Source organism: Centrocercus urophasianus, unplaced genomic scaffold, assembly GCF_019232065.1.
Source record: "Centrocercus urophasianus isolate 14NV4802_14NV808 unplaced genomic scaffold, USGS_Curo_1.0 seq_22, whole genome shotgun sequence".
NCBI lineage: Eukaryota > Metazoa > Chordata > Aves > Galliformes > Phasianidae > Centrocercus > Centrocercus urophasianus.
In genome coordinates this window covers 11,577,031-11,590,674 of record NW_024884778.1, presented here as the reverse complement: position 1 = coordinate 11,590,674, position 13,644 = coordinate 11,577,031, and the positions used below count along the sequence as shown (strand labels likewise).

The window sequence follows — 13,644 nt, the reverse complement described above, 5'->3', positions numbered from 1 at the left end:
GTATTAAAATGCTCTCACACTCATTTTAAGGCTCTACCACAGCAAGCACCTTTTTTTTTTTTTTTTTTTTTTGCCCTCTAAATGTTTGTACCTTAATGTTCTGTATCTTACTCAAAAAAGAAAATGAAATATACATCTTACAGAGTTTTTCCACTATGATTTAAACTTGCATCTTCATTTGAACAGAAACTTACATTGATTGAATCTAACACAAATAGACTATATTAGAATATAGCAATATTCTACCTATAGTAGCACATATTTTAAGGCAACAGGCCAAAGGCAAAGCAAACTTTTAGCACACAAAATGCACAATTGTTACCCTCTAACATATAATCTGGATTATATTACAGGGATTATAACACATTTTGAATTTATTATTTTGATTTGTCAGTATGGCACTTCACAGCTGCCATTCTGAGTTGCCTCTCAGATGCTACATTTGACATTTTAAATCACTGTTTTGTTTTACATTTTGCATTAATCACTGCTTCTACATTTTAGTCCTGTAAAACTACTTCAGTCATGATGCAAGAACCCTTTACTTAGATGGGTTAAATCCAAGACAATTTATCTGAATTCCATTGTAATTCTTTGCCTTGTGGCCAACTCCCATGAACATGTGATTGTTGATTCTCCTCAGAAAATGAATAATTATGAAAGAGAGCCTTGAACTTCACTTTATACTATGACTTTATTTACATTCCCTGCAAGGTAGCTGTGGAGTTCAGTACAGTATGTGGAGATGGATGCAGAGAATGACATAATCAAGCCCTTCATGAAGAGATTAAGGCAGGTCACAACAGCTTGCAGTAGAAGCATTTACCACCTCAGAACATAGAGTACTTATCATGTCCCAGTGGGTTACGTTTGGCCACATTTTCATAATTGGTGTAGATACACCTATAAATTTAGAAATAGCAGAAATGTATGTTATAGAGAGACAATTTTATTCCTGATTTGTCCGGTCAAACTTGAAAAATCACATCAAATTTAAATTCTTCCGCTAGCTTCAACAACTTTGGCTAAGTTGCATTACTTTTAGAGCCTTTCTATAATGACAAGCAAATGACAAAGATAATTTAACAAATGTTTGCCAAGCACTCTAAAGTGACTCCTCAAGTATGCATATTCATTATAGAAAATAATTCATTCATAAGACTTCAAAGCATATCAACCTCATGAAGATCTTCCAGCTGAAAATTTATTTCTGTTGACAATTTTGCCCAGACCTTCCTCTCACTATTGCAGATTACTCAACTCACATTTTGAAACATAATTTACAGAATCACAAAACAGTTTAGGTGGTAAAGACCTCTAAAGATCACACAGTCCTATGCACCTGCTCAAACCACAGCAGATTGCTCTGAATATGTCCAATAATTGAAACTCCACAGATCTTCTTCTGGGCTTGACAACTCTCAGCTTAAAAACAAAAAAAGGTGAATTTCCCTATGTTTAAACAGCATTTCCTGTATTTAAATTTGTGTCCATTGCCTCTTTTCTTTTCAGAGGATAACACTGAGAAGAACCTGGTTCTATCTTCTTGAAACCACCTAATTAGGAATTTATACATACTAATAAGCTCCTCCTTGAGCCTTCTTTTTTTGAAGTTATCCAGCTCTCTCAGCCTCTCCTTATTTAATAGGTGTTTCAAACTCAATCATCTTCATGTCCCTGTGTTGGATTTGTATGCGTACATCTTTTTTCTGGGGAAATCCAGGATACAGTTCTGCTGAAGTTGTCTCACTAGTGCTGAGTAAAGAAGAAGGACCAACTCCTGTGACCTGCTGGCTGTGCTTTTCCTATTGTAACCCAGGATGCTAATGGCCTTCTTTACTATGAGCACCCATTCCTGGCTCATTTTAACTTCAGGTCCACCAAAACCTCCAGATCTTTTTGTTTTTCTTTTTTCTTTTTTCTTTTTTTTGCCAAGTTTTCTCCAGCAGTGACTGCTGGTCTGTGGTATAACTGGTATATGGGTGTAACTGCAAGACTGGGCAACAACCATGCATCAACAGAGTATATAAGTAAAGTCTAGCAAACATTTGCTGTCTGACTTAAATGTAGTCTATTCATTCAAATGACACTGTTCCTAGAAATGGAGGGCAGGTTGACCACACATGAGCCTGTCTTTATTTGTGGCCTGACACTTGGCACGATGAACTTCATTATGTTTATGCTCAGGAAAACTACTCTCAATTGTTTCCAGCCTGTTGCAAACATAAACCTACAAGCTGTATTAGATATGTACTATTGTATTTACCACAACTTCATGAAATCATGCATAAAATCCTAAAATGGCATAAAAGAAATTTAACTCCTCTGAATTTTTTGTTTTCAATTTCTGGCAACGTTTCAAAATAAACAAGGAAGCAAATAAATCCTTATATTGAAAGGTCAGCCATGACCTTATTTACAGAAAAATTAAAGTCAGCTTAAAGAAATATTCAGATGTAAAAAAGAGAAATGTAATTTTACCAATTATGACCTTATCAAACGAAATAGCCTCTTAATAACATATCTTAGTATCTGTATGTCAATGAAGAAACTGTTTGGGTTTTTTTTTCTAGCCAAAAGAGTACACTGAAATTCCCAGTTGCTTCAAAAATGAAATAAACAATTTGAAATGGAAAAGATAATGTTATTGTGCCTCAGATAACACAGACCTGTTGAGGCGCTGCAGAGAATTAAAAATAGAATATTCTCATACACTCTCATCTTAAGAACCTTACCACTCCTGTGATAAAGCAGAAGAGTTTAGTTTTAAACATTCAAAGATAGAAAAGACTGTGGAAGTACAGCAATATGCAAAATACAGTTACAGGTTGAAAATCAATGTAATGCATGACCAAATAAAAGACTGCACTATGTTATGTATTAAAGTTCTGAAAAAACATAAGAGATCGATGAATTGCATTCTGGAAATCAAATATATACAAGCATTTGTTCCTCTATAGTTTTCTTCTTTGCCCTGTAAGTTTTCTTTATTTTTACATGATCTGATGGGATCATGTAAAAAAAAAAAAAAAAAAAACCATGATGGGATTTTTACATGATTACAGTACATCTAAACTTAAAGATGAAAGACAAACCTCCACACAATTCTTTCTAATAGAAACCCATCTTCCATGCAAGCCACAGACAAAAAAAAAAAAAAAAAAAAGAAAGAAAAGAAAAAGAAAAAGAAGTCTTTATTTCTAGTAGTAGTAGCAGTGCTTTCTAACAGAAAATTTCTCCTTAGCTCTTTCTTTCTTCTAAGTTTTAAGGCAACTGCAATGCCCTCAGTGAGGAATGTTTCTATGTGTCATGCCCTGTCCCTTCAGATTTATGACTGAAAAAACACTACCGATGTTTTAGAATAGAAATAACTTCCTCCCATGTTGTTACAAAATGTTTTAAATTCAACCAAAAGCAACATGAATACTTGGAAAAAAGGAAAATATTGTTTATGCAGAAGTATGTAGAAATGGGGAGAGATATAATAGATAATGCTTTTCATTTCAACTAAGAATTATAGGAAGACAGCTATGGTATTTATGAATACTATAATTAATTTCAGAATCCAGTGTTGTTCTGATGGTGTACAGAAAAATGGCTAAATGATGCATAGGAGTAATTAAACTAATGGAAAGTATTCAAAATATTTTCTTGGAGGTTCAAGAGTTTAAACAGCTTAGAGGGGAAAATAAGCATGCAGTGAACACAATCCAGAACTGTTTTTATTTACAAGCTCCTCAATCTTTCCTACCCCATACCCATCTTGTGTCTGATCTCACAGTGTAGGGCAGCTCTAAGTAGTCTTTAAAATGATAAGCAACAGTTGTTGTGTGTTTGACCTGAAGAAGAATTTCAAAGACAAAAGCAGAAGGACATGAGAGTGAAAATAGTTTTCATAAATGAAGTATTTGTAGAATTGTTTGAGCCTGTTTGTAGCCAGACTCTGGTAATAGTATCTGACATGCATCTTGGCTGCATGAAACTTCACTTAAAGACAGAAGCAGAAGAGAATAAAGGCAATGATCATTCACCGTCCATACATGAATAACTATAAAACAGCCTATTTTAAAGGAAATTCATTACTGAGCTTCAGAAATGAAGAACATACATTGAAAGATGTCAGAACTAAGGTTTGAAAGTGTACCTCTTCACACAGAATCACAGAATCACCCGGGTTGGAAGGGACCTCAAGGATCACGTAGTTCCAACCCCCCTGCCTAGCAGGGCCACCAAGCACACACATTCAGATCAGGTTGCCCAGGACCCCGTCCAACCTGGCCTTAAACACATCCAAGGACGGGGCATCCACAACCTCCCTGGGCAGCCCGTTCCAGGGCCTAACCACTCTCCTTGTAAAGAACTTCCCCCTAACATCCAACCTAAATCTTCCCTCCCTCAACTTGGATCCATTTCCCCTAGTCCTGCTATTGTCAGCCCTTTTGAAGAGTTTACTCCCCTCCTGGGTGTAGGTTCCCTTCAGGTATTGATAGGCTGCAATGAGGTCACCCCGCAGCCTTCTCTTCTCCAGGCTGAACAAGCCCAACTCCCTCAGCCTGTCCTCATAGGGGAGGTGCTCCAGCCCCCTGATCATCTTAGTCGCCCTCCTCTGGACCCTTTCCAAAATCTCAATGTCTTTCTTGTACTGAGGGCTCCACACCTGGACACAGTACTCCAGATGGGGCCTCACAAGAGCCGAGTAGAGAGGGACAATCACCTCCCTGTCCCTGCTGACCACCCCTCTCCTGATGGAGCCCAGGATCCCATTTGCCTTTCGAGCTGCCAGAGCGCACTGCTGGCTCATGTTCAGTCTCTCGTCCATCAGGACCCCCAGGTCCTTCTCTGCCGAGCTGCTCTCAAGGACCACTCCTCCCAGCCTGTACGGGTGCCTGGGGTTCTTCCGGCCCAAATGCAAAACCTTGCACTTTGCCGTGTTGAACCTCATTAGGTTCACCCGAGCCCAGCCCGAAAGCTCATTTAACTCCTTATGCTGAATTAGCCAGCCAAGGAATTTCTGCAGAAGCAGTTACCAAAATGTTCTCATCCATTTTATTCTATCTTCTGATCTACTTTTGGATCCAGATTTACACTAATGCCATAATTTTCAAAAGACTCTGAACAACCTGTTTGTATCCTGTTAGAACTTAATCCCGCAGTACCTGGATATTGTAAGCACATTTCTAACACTGATCACAGTAGACATCCCAGTCTTAAAGGATGTTCAAGAAGCTCTTTCCACCAGCCCTGATGTTCCTGTCCCAGAGCTCTTTAGCAGTAGCATCCTCTGCAGTACATAATCCTTTTTCAAGGATTCTGTATTATTTTATTTTCTTCATGAAGCTTTAGATTATCATTAATACTGGGCAAAATAAAACCTTTCCCTTCATATTCCTTCATCAAATGCATCAGAAATATTTATTTGCATATTTAAAACCATTTTCCCTAGTTTTCTAAATCTTTATTTCTTCTGGCACAGTACTACGGCTCAAACATTCTTCTGTAAAACTCAGAGTGCCATCACTGAAAATATTCACAGTTACTATCAAGCAAGAATCTTCTAAAAACAAAGAGACAGATATAAAGCAAAGAATACACCTTCTAAAATTATCAGGATGCACACATATATATAAATACATTTTAAATTACAGCTATTGGAATGGATAATCTAGCAAAATAGGGTCGGATAAAACAAGAAACCTCCAATAAGTGTATTTGCACCATCAGCAACTCCTGACATTCTTATTTCTCTATATCCCACGCTTCCTTCTCAAAAATATGAAAGTTAACATTAAAAAGAGATATAAATGATGTAAATTGATCTGTAGAAAGTGTGTACATTTCACAGGGTGCAATTCAAAGTTTATATTTCACAGAACAGATAACTAAAAGCAATCATACAGACTCAAGTTACTTAATGCCACTAACTGTATATCTTTAAAAATATCATTGTGTTATAAATTATTACATAGGAACAATGCAACTACTGCTATAGCAGTGGAAAAGTAGATGATGCTATATGGGAAAGAAAAGTCCCACAGAAGATTTTTGTTTGAAGATTTAAGATTTAAATTATAATGCCATAATGTTAAAATAATCACTGGAAAAGAATCAAAGAATTAATTGCAAGTAACACCAGAAAGTGTGAAGTGCAACACAGTCAGCTAACTCAAGAGTTTACCAACATTTTTAACCATTTACATGACCACAGATCTAAAAAGAACACTTTTCAAAGGAGGTGGGTATTGAGAACTTTGTTGCAATTATTTGACTTATCAAGTCCTAAAAAAGGTAATTAGCATTCTGTGTTTGAGAACATTTTGAATTTCAATTAAATTAAACTGACAGCCTTCTTATTAACTACTTTTTTTTTTTTTTTTTTTTCCCTCAAATGCTTAAGGAATATTAAAATCCTTATTTAACTAGGTGCTATCATTCATAGTAGTTGTTTTGCCAGCTCCTTTTCAAGTGTGGGACTGCTATTTTCATGGCTCACTGTGCACAACTGCAATCCTCCCTGCATCAACTGGAAACTAAGATGATTGTTCCCACATGTCCGTGCCAGCCAGTCCGCAAGGATTTTTATTTACTAAAGCCTTGAGGCTACACAACTTAGCTACCATGAGTTACCATAGTACAACTGTAAAGTACCAAACCTACTTCAGAAATACAGCCTATGCCACACATGTATTATCCTTTTACTAAATGTTTAAATGGAACAGTACGTTTATGTCTGCATTTCAATGTTGTCCAATTTATAAAATGAAAAAGCAGCATTCACTTTAAAAGACTACAAAAACAGAAGCCACTAAACGGAATTCCATTAATTTTACCACTCCAGCTAGTTGAAAATACACCAAATAATATCTGAATCAAATTATCCAGGAGAAAATATAGCTGCAACTTTTTTTTTTTTTTCAGGAAATAATTTGTAAATATCTCTTTCATCTAATAATGACATATTTTTCAAAAATGTTCACTGTCTGCAATACTTAATAATTTTAAGTATGGAAAGCACTGGAGAAATGTGAAGTACAGTGTAATCATATTATGTTATCATCTGGGACATTGTTTAACTACTTGTTGCGTTAGTTGATCTTATGTAGAGATTTTCCTAGGCATTATCAGTCAGCATTGACACCACTGATCTTTCACAGACTTGGATTCTTACTCATGTTTCCCACAGCAAGACCTTGAAGTTTCTTTCCTTCTAGAAGTTAAACAAGGAAGACAAAAATTAAAAAACCCACCATGCAACTAAAAGGAAAATCTTATTTAGAATTCTGTCAAAACAACAATCAAGCCATTTGAGGTTTATTGCCAACATAAGCCTTTCCAAAGATTTCTGGATCACCACAGCTGCAGAAGCTTCTGCATTTCATCGTAACTTTTCTTCTGCAGAGGAGTAGAACAGACTAAGAATGCCTCTTTGCCCCTGCCACAAGATTGAGTTCGAAGGTTAAAAGCAACAGATTGTGAAATGAAAGCTCTGTTACTTATGTTAGAAAAAAAAAAAAAAAAGAACAACAAATCTCTTCAGTAGAGAAGGATGCCCCCAAACTGAGTCACTAGTATGAAAAAAAAATGTTGTTGGCAGTTTCCATCCTTGAGCTCCAACACATAGACTGAACTACCCACATTATATTCCTGAATAGCATTCTTTACATCAAATTAATGCAACTTAAATCAGTCCTGTGTAAAAAATAAAAGTCCTTACATTTCTATAACAAACTTTTACCTAGTTATATGTGCCCTAAACAAGGGTGATTCATCATCTTCTTTAGTTTTTACCCCTATATAGCAGCAGACACAAAACACCACCCACCCACAGCCCATTTCACTTTCACAAACCATGAGAGCCATGTGCATTTGCCTTTAAGGTCAGCCACGGATCGTGGGCCCGTCTCCCTTCAGTCACCACATTTAGCAATTTATGTCTTCCTTCAAGCGACTCCACCCCTTTTCCCTGCCCGTTTCTTAAGCATAAAAAATACCTCCCTGCAAATAAATGCAGAAGTACCTCCATCAGCACACTTACTCATGAAATAAGAAATAGCCAAAGAGCAGAAAGGATCCTTTGTAAAGCAGTCTTACCAAAATTCAACTCAAAATATCTCCAGTAACAGCAAAAGTTTTAAAATTGTAGATAACAGCACTAGAATTTTTCTAATCATTCTCATTCACTATAATCAAACCTAACTGAAGCTTAATTTATCTTATCACAGTATATCTTACTTTAAAAATGCCATTTAGGCTAATTGAATTATTTTATAAAACAACAAGGTGATGTGCTGTTTCTGACTGAAATAACCTGTTACATTTTATTATTTCGAAGTTAGAAAGCCTTACATTTGAAGTGATAACAAATGTCAACATTGTAACAATGTAAAGCAAAGGTTTTATTCCAAATCTTCCGCGCTGTCTGCATTCACCGGCTCTTTACACAGAGAATTGACAAGAAGTCAATGACTTCCCAGCCTCTCTTCATAAAAAGATTCATTTTGAAAGAGAAATGGATTGCAATAAATCTCTACTATCATCATCTTTCCTCTTCAATTTTATTATTTTTTCTGTTTTAAAACGCAGATGCTCAGATTTTACAAACCCTTCTCCATTGGTAAGACTAAGCTTATAATTCACAAAATCTCTTTGTGGAGGTATTCAGATTTCACAATTTCACAAAATACATCTGCCAGTTTATGTCTATGCTACCTAAAGCAGTGATACACTGAAGTGCTAAGGTAGCTTCTGTCAGAGCTGCTTCTGAAATTGAGGAATTTCAGAAATTCTGAAATATTTTTCTCCACTGAGATACACAGCTGAAGTGAATGTATTCACACCAATTTACATCAGATTTCTTCCTGACGGTAAGAGCAGAAGTCAAATACCAGCATACAAACATAGTATCAAGCTGTACCATCTTTCACTTTTCCAAGTAACAGTAGTCAGATTTGTTTAAATCAAAAAGGATCATTTGAGCTATTTAACCCCCTTCCTATTCTTTAAAAGACTTCACTTTAAACTGTAACATATAAAGCTTCTACACAAGGACAAAGAAAATCTAATCTAACATCCTTCCTTTTAGCAATTCTCTGTGAAGTGACATTTTCAGTATTCTGTAGCTGGAATAGCCTGACCTTGGCTCACTTTTATCTGACCTCAGCATTGTCACATCATTAATAAGCACAGAATCAAAACAAAGGCTATACACATCAGGGTAAGAAAAGTTTGCATGGTTTGGCTCTATTATCATATGTACCCTTAAAATGGAACAAAATGAAATGCATATAGCAGAGGTGGTGAACCTTCTAAGAACTGGCTCCAAACTTTTTTCCTGGCAATAAACTATTTTCAGACCTCCCAACTCTGGCCACCATGATAGTTATTGCTTTACGGGATTATATTCTTTTGTTTCAGCCGTCAATAAAAACTTTAGATGATAGCTTTTTAAGTCAAAGAAGCCTATAAAAAAAACCACTGCCATCACTAAGACAATGCAAAAACAGAACGAAAAGCACATCATGTTTAGATCTAGACTTAACATATTTACTGTTGGTTTTAGTAATTTTCTCTGAGCATGTGACAAAAATCCTTTGTATCTGAAATCTTTTCCACTTACTTTTTTTCAAAGCATATTAACTATGTTCATCAAAAATTCCAGATGTCCTCTGCTATTATATGTAAATAGACAGAAAAAACTGGTGATGCTTTTCAGCAGTAGTTAATATTCTGCAGAGACTAAAAGATCATTATATCTCTGCTTGCACTTCATCTTTTACTACTAAAACAAATTGTTATTATAAGCTCAAATTTAAACTATCCTTGAAAAAAAAAGTTTTAATTGTGGTGACATCATGAAAAACCCAATACTGGATCCAGTACTGTTCAACTCATTATTTATCTGGATGATGGAAGCAACATAAGGTCCCAGAAAGTTTGCTGATGACAGAAAACTGGGAGGATACATCAGAGGCCATCCTGCCAGGCAGAGGGACTGAAGAAAAGGGCTGATAGAAACATTCATATTGATGCTATCGCTTCACATGCAGCTGCTGCATCCAAAACCTGAAGACAGCCTTAGAATACTATTATTAAGGCAAATAATAAAAGTCTTGTTATAAAGCAATTAAGATCAAATAAAAAAATTATTTTAGTACAAAATTTACTGAACTGAATTAATTAGTATAAGGTGATTACAAAGTAATCCTGTTTAGGCAGGGAGTCAACACTGCAACACTTCAGCTCAGGATTAGAACTGACCTTTTCTGGTTACTTTTACTTCTAGAAAGAAGCCCTCCCAGGCAGCTTGTTTTATGATCTTGTTTTAGGACAGCATGAAATTCTACAGTGATAATTAACAAAATATATTCTGCAAAAAGACGAATTGGACATGCAGAAAGAAAGGAGTGGGGCTTAATGCAGGCCAAGAAGTTATTAACTTTACTCATCTGGGAACTACAAACAATACCTTGTACAGTACAAAATTCCTTCCATAATGCTTTCCACCTGCTGGAGGGCTGCCATTCACCCTGCATCTCCCCACAGCTGCTTTTCCATCTACTGCTGGAACCAAACAGCCTCCCTTCAGATAAGACCTGAGGCCTGAAGATTGAAGATTCATGTGCTATAAGCAGACAAAATCTTTTCCTAATTCTACACTGCAGAAAAAAACCTGCTACGTTCAGAATCAATGTTGTATTACAGCCATAGTACAGATTAGCTTTTTCAGCTTTAAACCCAGGTCTTGGAGAGTGCGCAGATGACAAAATCATATTTTAATTCCACATCCACCTTCAATGGTGGATGCATGTGCATCTATGTAAAGCACACTTGCTCATTTTCAAGTGTTTAGCAAGTTGAACCCTATTCTTAATGCACTGAAAGACCCTCCGTGCCATCAGCTCTCTTGGCTCTCATGTTGCATAAACCTCTTTTTCTACAAGAGAAGTACAAGCTTCCTTAAAGGATCTTTTGCTTTTTTGCTGTTGTTTGATTTAACAAATCTTAACACTTATATCAGAAACCAAGTACCTATGGCCTTTTCCAATACATAGGATTACATCTATACCACATTTGGTCTCACACACAGCCTGTGGGAAAAGTAGAATTTCCCACAAAGATTCACAAAAAATAAACTTTCCCTTGACTAAACCACAATCTCTAAACCGAAGAAGCTCCTTTTAAAAGACAAGACATTCACAAGTACTAAAGAAAGACACAACTGAGCTATTTGAAGATTATATCTGTGGAATAGTTATACAAAAGACTTCCCACAAAACTAAGAGTAGGTAAAAGGGAGTTTAGAACAGATTTACTAGATCTACACCATTATGAACTTTCCTGTCAAAGTTGTAATTCTAGTTTATTTCCATCATTCATAATAAAAAGATTTTCGTATGTTTCAGGAAACATCTCAGTAACAGGAAAATACAGTCAGAAGACACAAATTTGCTAACTGAAATGCAAAATTAAAATAACTATTTAATTTTTATTGCTGTATTTTGGCCCACAGCCCAGTCAAAAGATATAAGGAGCAAGTAAGCATGAAAAAGAAATAAGAGAAAGAAGTAGGCAGTTCCATCCTGAAAAAGACAAAACGCAAGCAGCACAGACAGCTTGATTTCAGCCGTCTCATAGCTAACACCACACCTCAAAGTTTTTGGAACCCAATGAATGGGCCCTAGTTCATAATTTTTACTGAGATGCCTTCTTGCAGTTTATGTTCTTTCTGGTTCTGTTTAAATGGTGATAAGAAGCAATGTAACCAATCTACACAGACTGCTGTCCAGCTTCTGCGCTGCTCAGGGTTCCAGCAGATTTCTGCAGGATAGCCATAGTTTAACAGAATCTCTCCAATAAACCAGTCTGGAAGTTGTAATATACTAGTTTCCGGGAAAGAGGCACTTTTGACCAGAAGAACTCCCTAACATATCAAAGAGTGGTAAAAAATTTGCTAAAATCCTGAGCATTTTCCAAATATGTGATTAATGCACCATTACAATAAGCACATCAGCTATGCAGAAGCTTTATTTTCTGATCTATGGATTTACTTGGACACAAGTAATACATTTGTTGTTCTTGATTGTCAAAGAAAGCAAATAACATTCTTCCATACTTATATATCAATTTATAATAAATACTCTGCTTGATTATATGATTATTATTTTATTGGTTTTTTTCACCACTGCCCATCTGCCAGCAGTAAGATTGTGATGTCTTGAATACATGCTGGTCTGATAAAGAATTAGGAAATCAAATTAGTGGAGAGCCACCGGAATTCAGCATTATCCTCAGCAGCACAATAGGTACTACAAACCTTGCAAAACAGATTTGCGCAGTTGAAGATCATGTTAGACTCTCATACTTCAAGTAACGTACTTCTCTGAAAAGAAACCAGCTGCACTGTGTAACTGAATTTCACTGACATTTATGCCCTTGAAAGGGGTACACCCCTTAAAGTAAAATAAAAAGAAGTAATCTAAATAGTTCCGAATGTTCCAAGTCTATGAAGTGGGTTTGTTTGTTTGTTTAAAAAAAAAAAAAAAAAAAAAAAAAAAAAAAAAACAGACAATGCTTTTAACACTGGATTCCATTAAATGTAATAACCACCTCAACCCTGTATTCCATTCCCCATATTTTTATGATCTGTTTTTGTAGATACACACATAACTCGTGCATTTACCCAAATTAAAGAATGGAACTAACTTATACTTTTTAAATCAAAGACTGTTGCATTGGAAAGAACCACAGATTAATATCAGGTACCCTTGTACAGACCCCTTGAAAATTCATTAGGACATTAATTCTTCAGACTAGAGCATCAGACCAGAGCAGTCAAAACCAAACTCAGTAATCTGACAGATGAAAAAATGAAATCACGACAATCAAGCCATTTGGCCATAGTTCCACCTTGAACCCAAAGAGAATTAGACACAGTTTCTCAAATTGCACTCACAGATACTTTTAAAATAAATTAGATAAAAAGATCTGGTGCGTGACCTAATACATAGATAAATATAGATATAGGTATCAAATAGATTGATATTTCAAGGGCTTAAAATCATTTCTATACTATACTTCAACAAATTGTCTTCTATACAGTCTTCAAACAAATATGATCAGCTCAATAAACATTATTAACTAAACATTCATATCACATTTTATGTTCAGAAGATACCATACCTCTGTCTGAAGTATGGCAGCTCTCTGTTCTTTGGCAGTAAGTGACTCTTTAAGCACTTCAATGTGTTGCTTGCAATCTGAATTCTGATTGCTAAGGGTTTCAAGCTTAGTTTGTAAGGCAAGAAGTTCTGATTCTTTCTTTGAGAGTTCTTGTTTCAGTTGGTCAATCTGTAACGGGGAAAGTAAACAGTTTAATTTAATTGTTAATTTTATTTTCAATTCATGGTTGCACTTGAAATCTGGAAAGTGAGAATGAACAAAATAATAACGTAACTCATATCTCCTGTAAATTCTGGATAAGAATTAAGATGCGAACTGTTAAAATGGTCACAACCTCACGTAATTTCAAGCACTCTGTTTTAAGAATGATTGTCATGCTCTCGCTGAAATTAAAAAGGAAACTCTTAAAGCTTAAATATAGTGATTTGGCCTATAAATTAACCAGAGAACTCACTTAAGTTCAAAAGA

General features: G+C 35.8%; 1 protein-coding gene across 1 annotated transcript in view; it reads right to left on the bottom strand.

Moving 5' to 3' along the window:
* ERC2 (ELKS/RAB6-interacting/CAST family member 2) overlaps positions 1–13,644 on the bottom strand; it is a 413,280-nt gene that overhangs the window by 308,308 nt on the left and 91,328 nt on the right. Inside the window, exon 5 of the mRNA XM_042823657.1 lies at positions 13,177–13,344. Within this exon, the coding sequence (XP_042679591.1) occupies positions 13,177–13,344 (168 nt within the window). The remainder of the gene's footprint in view (positions 1–13,176; positions 13,345–13,644) is intronic.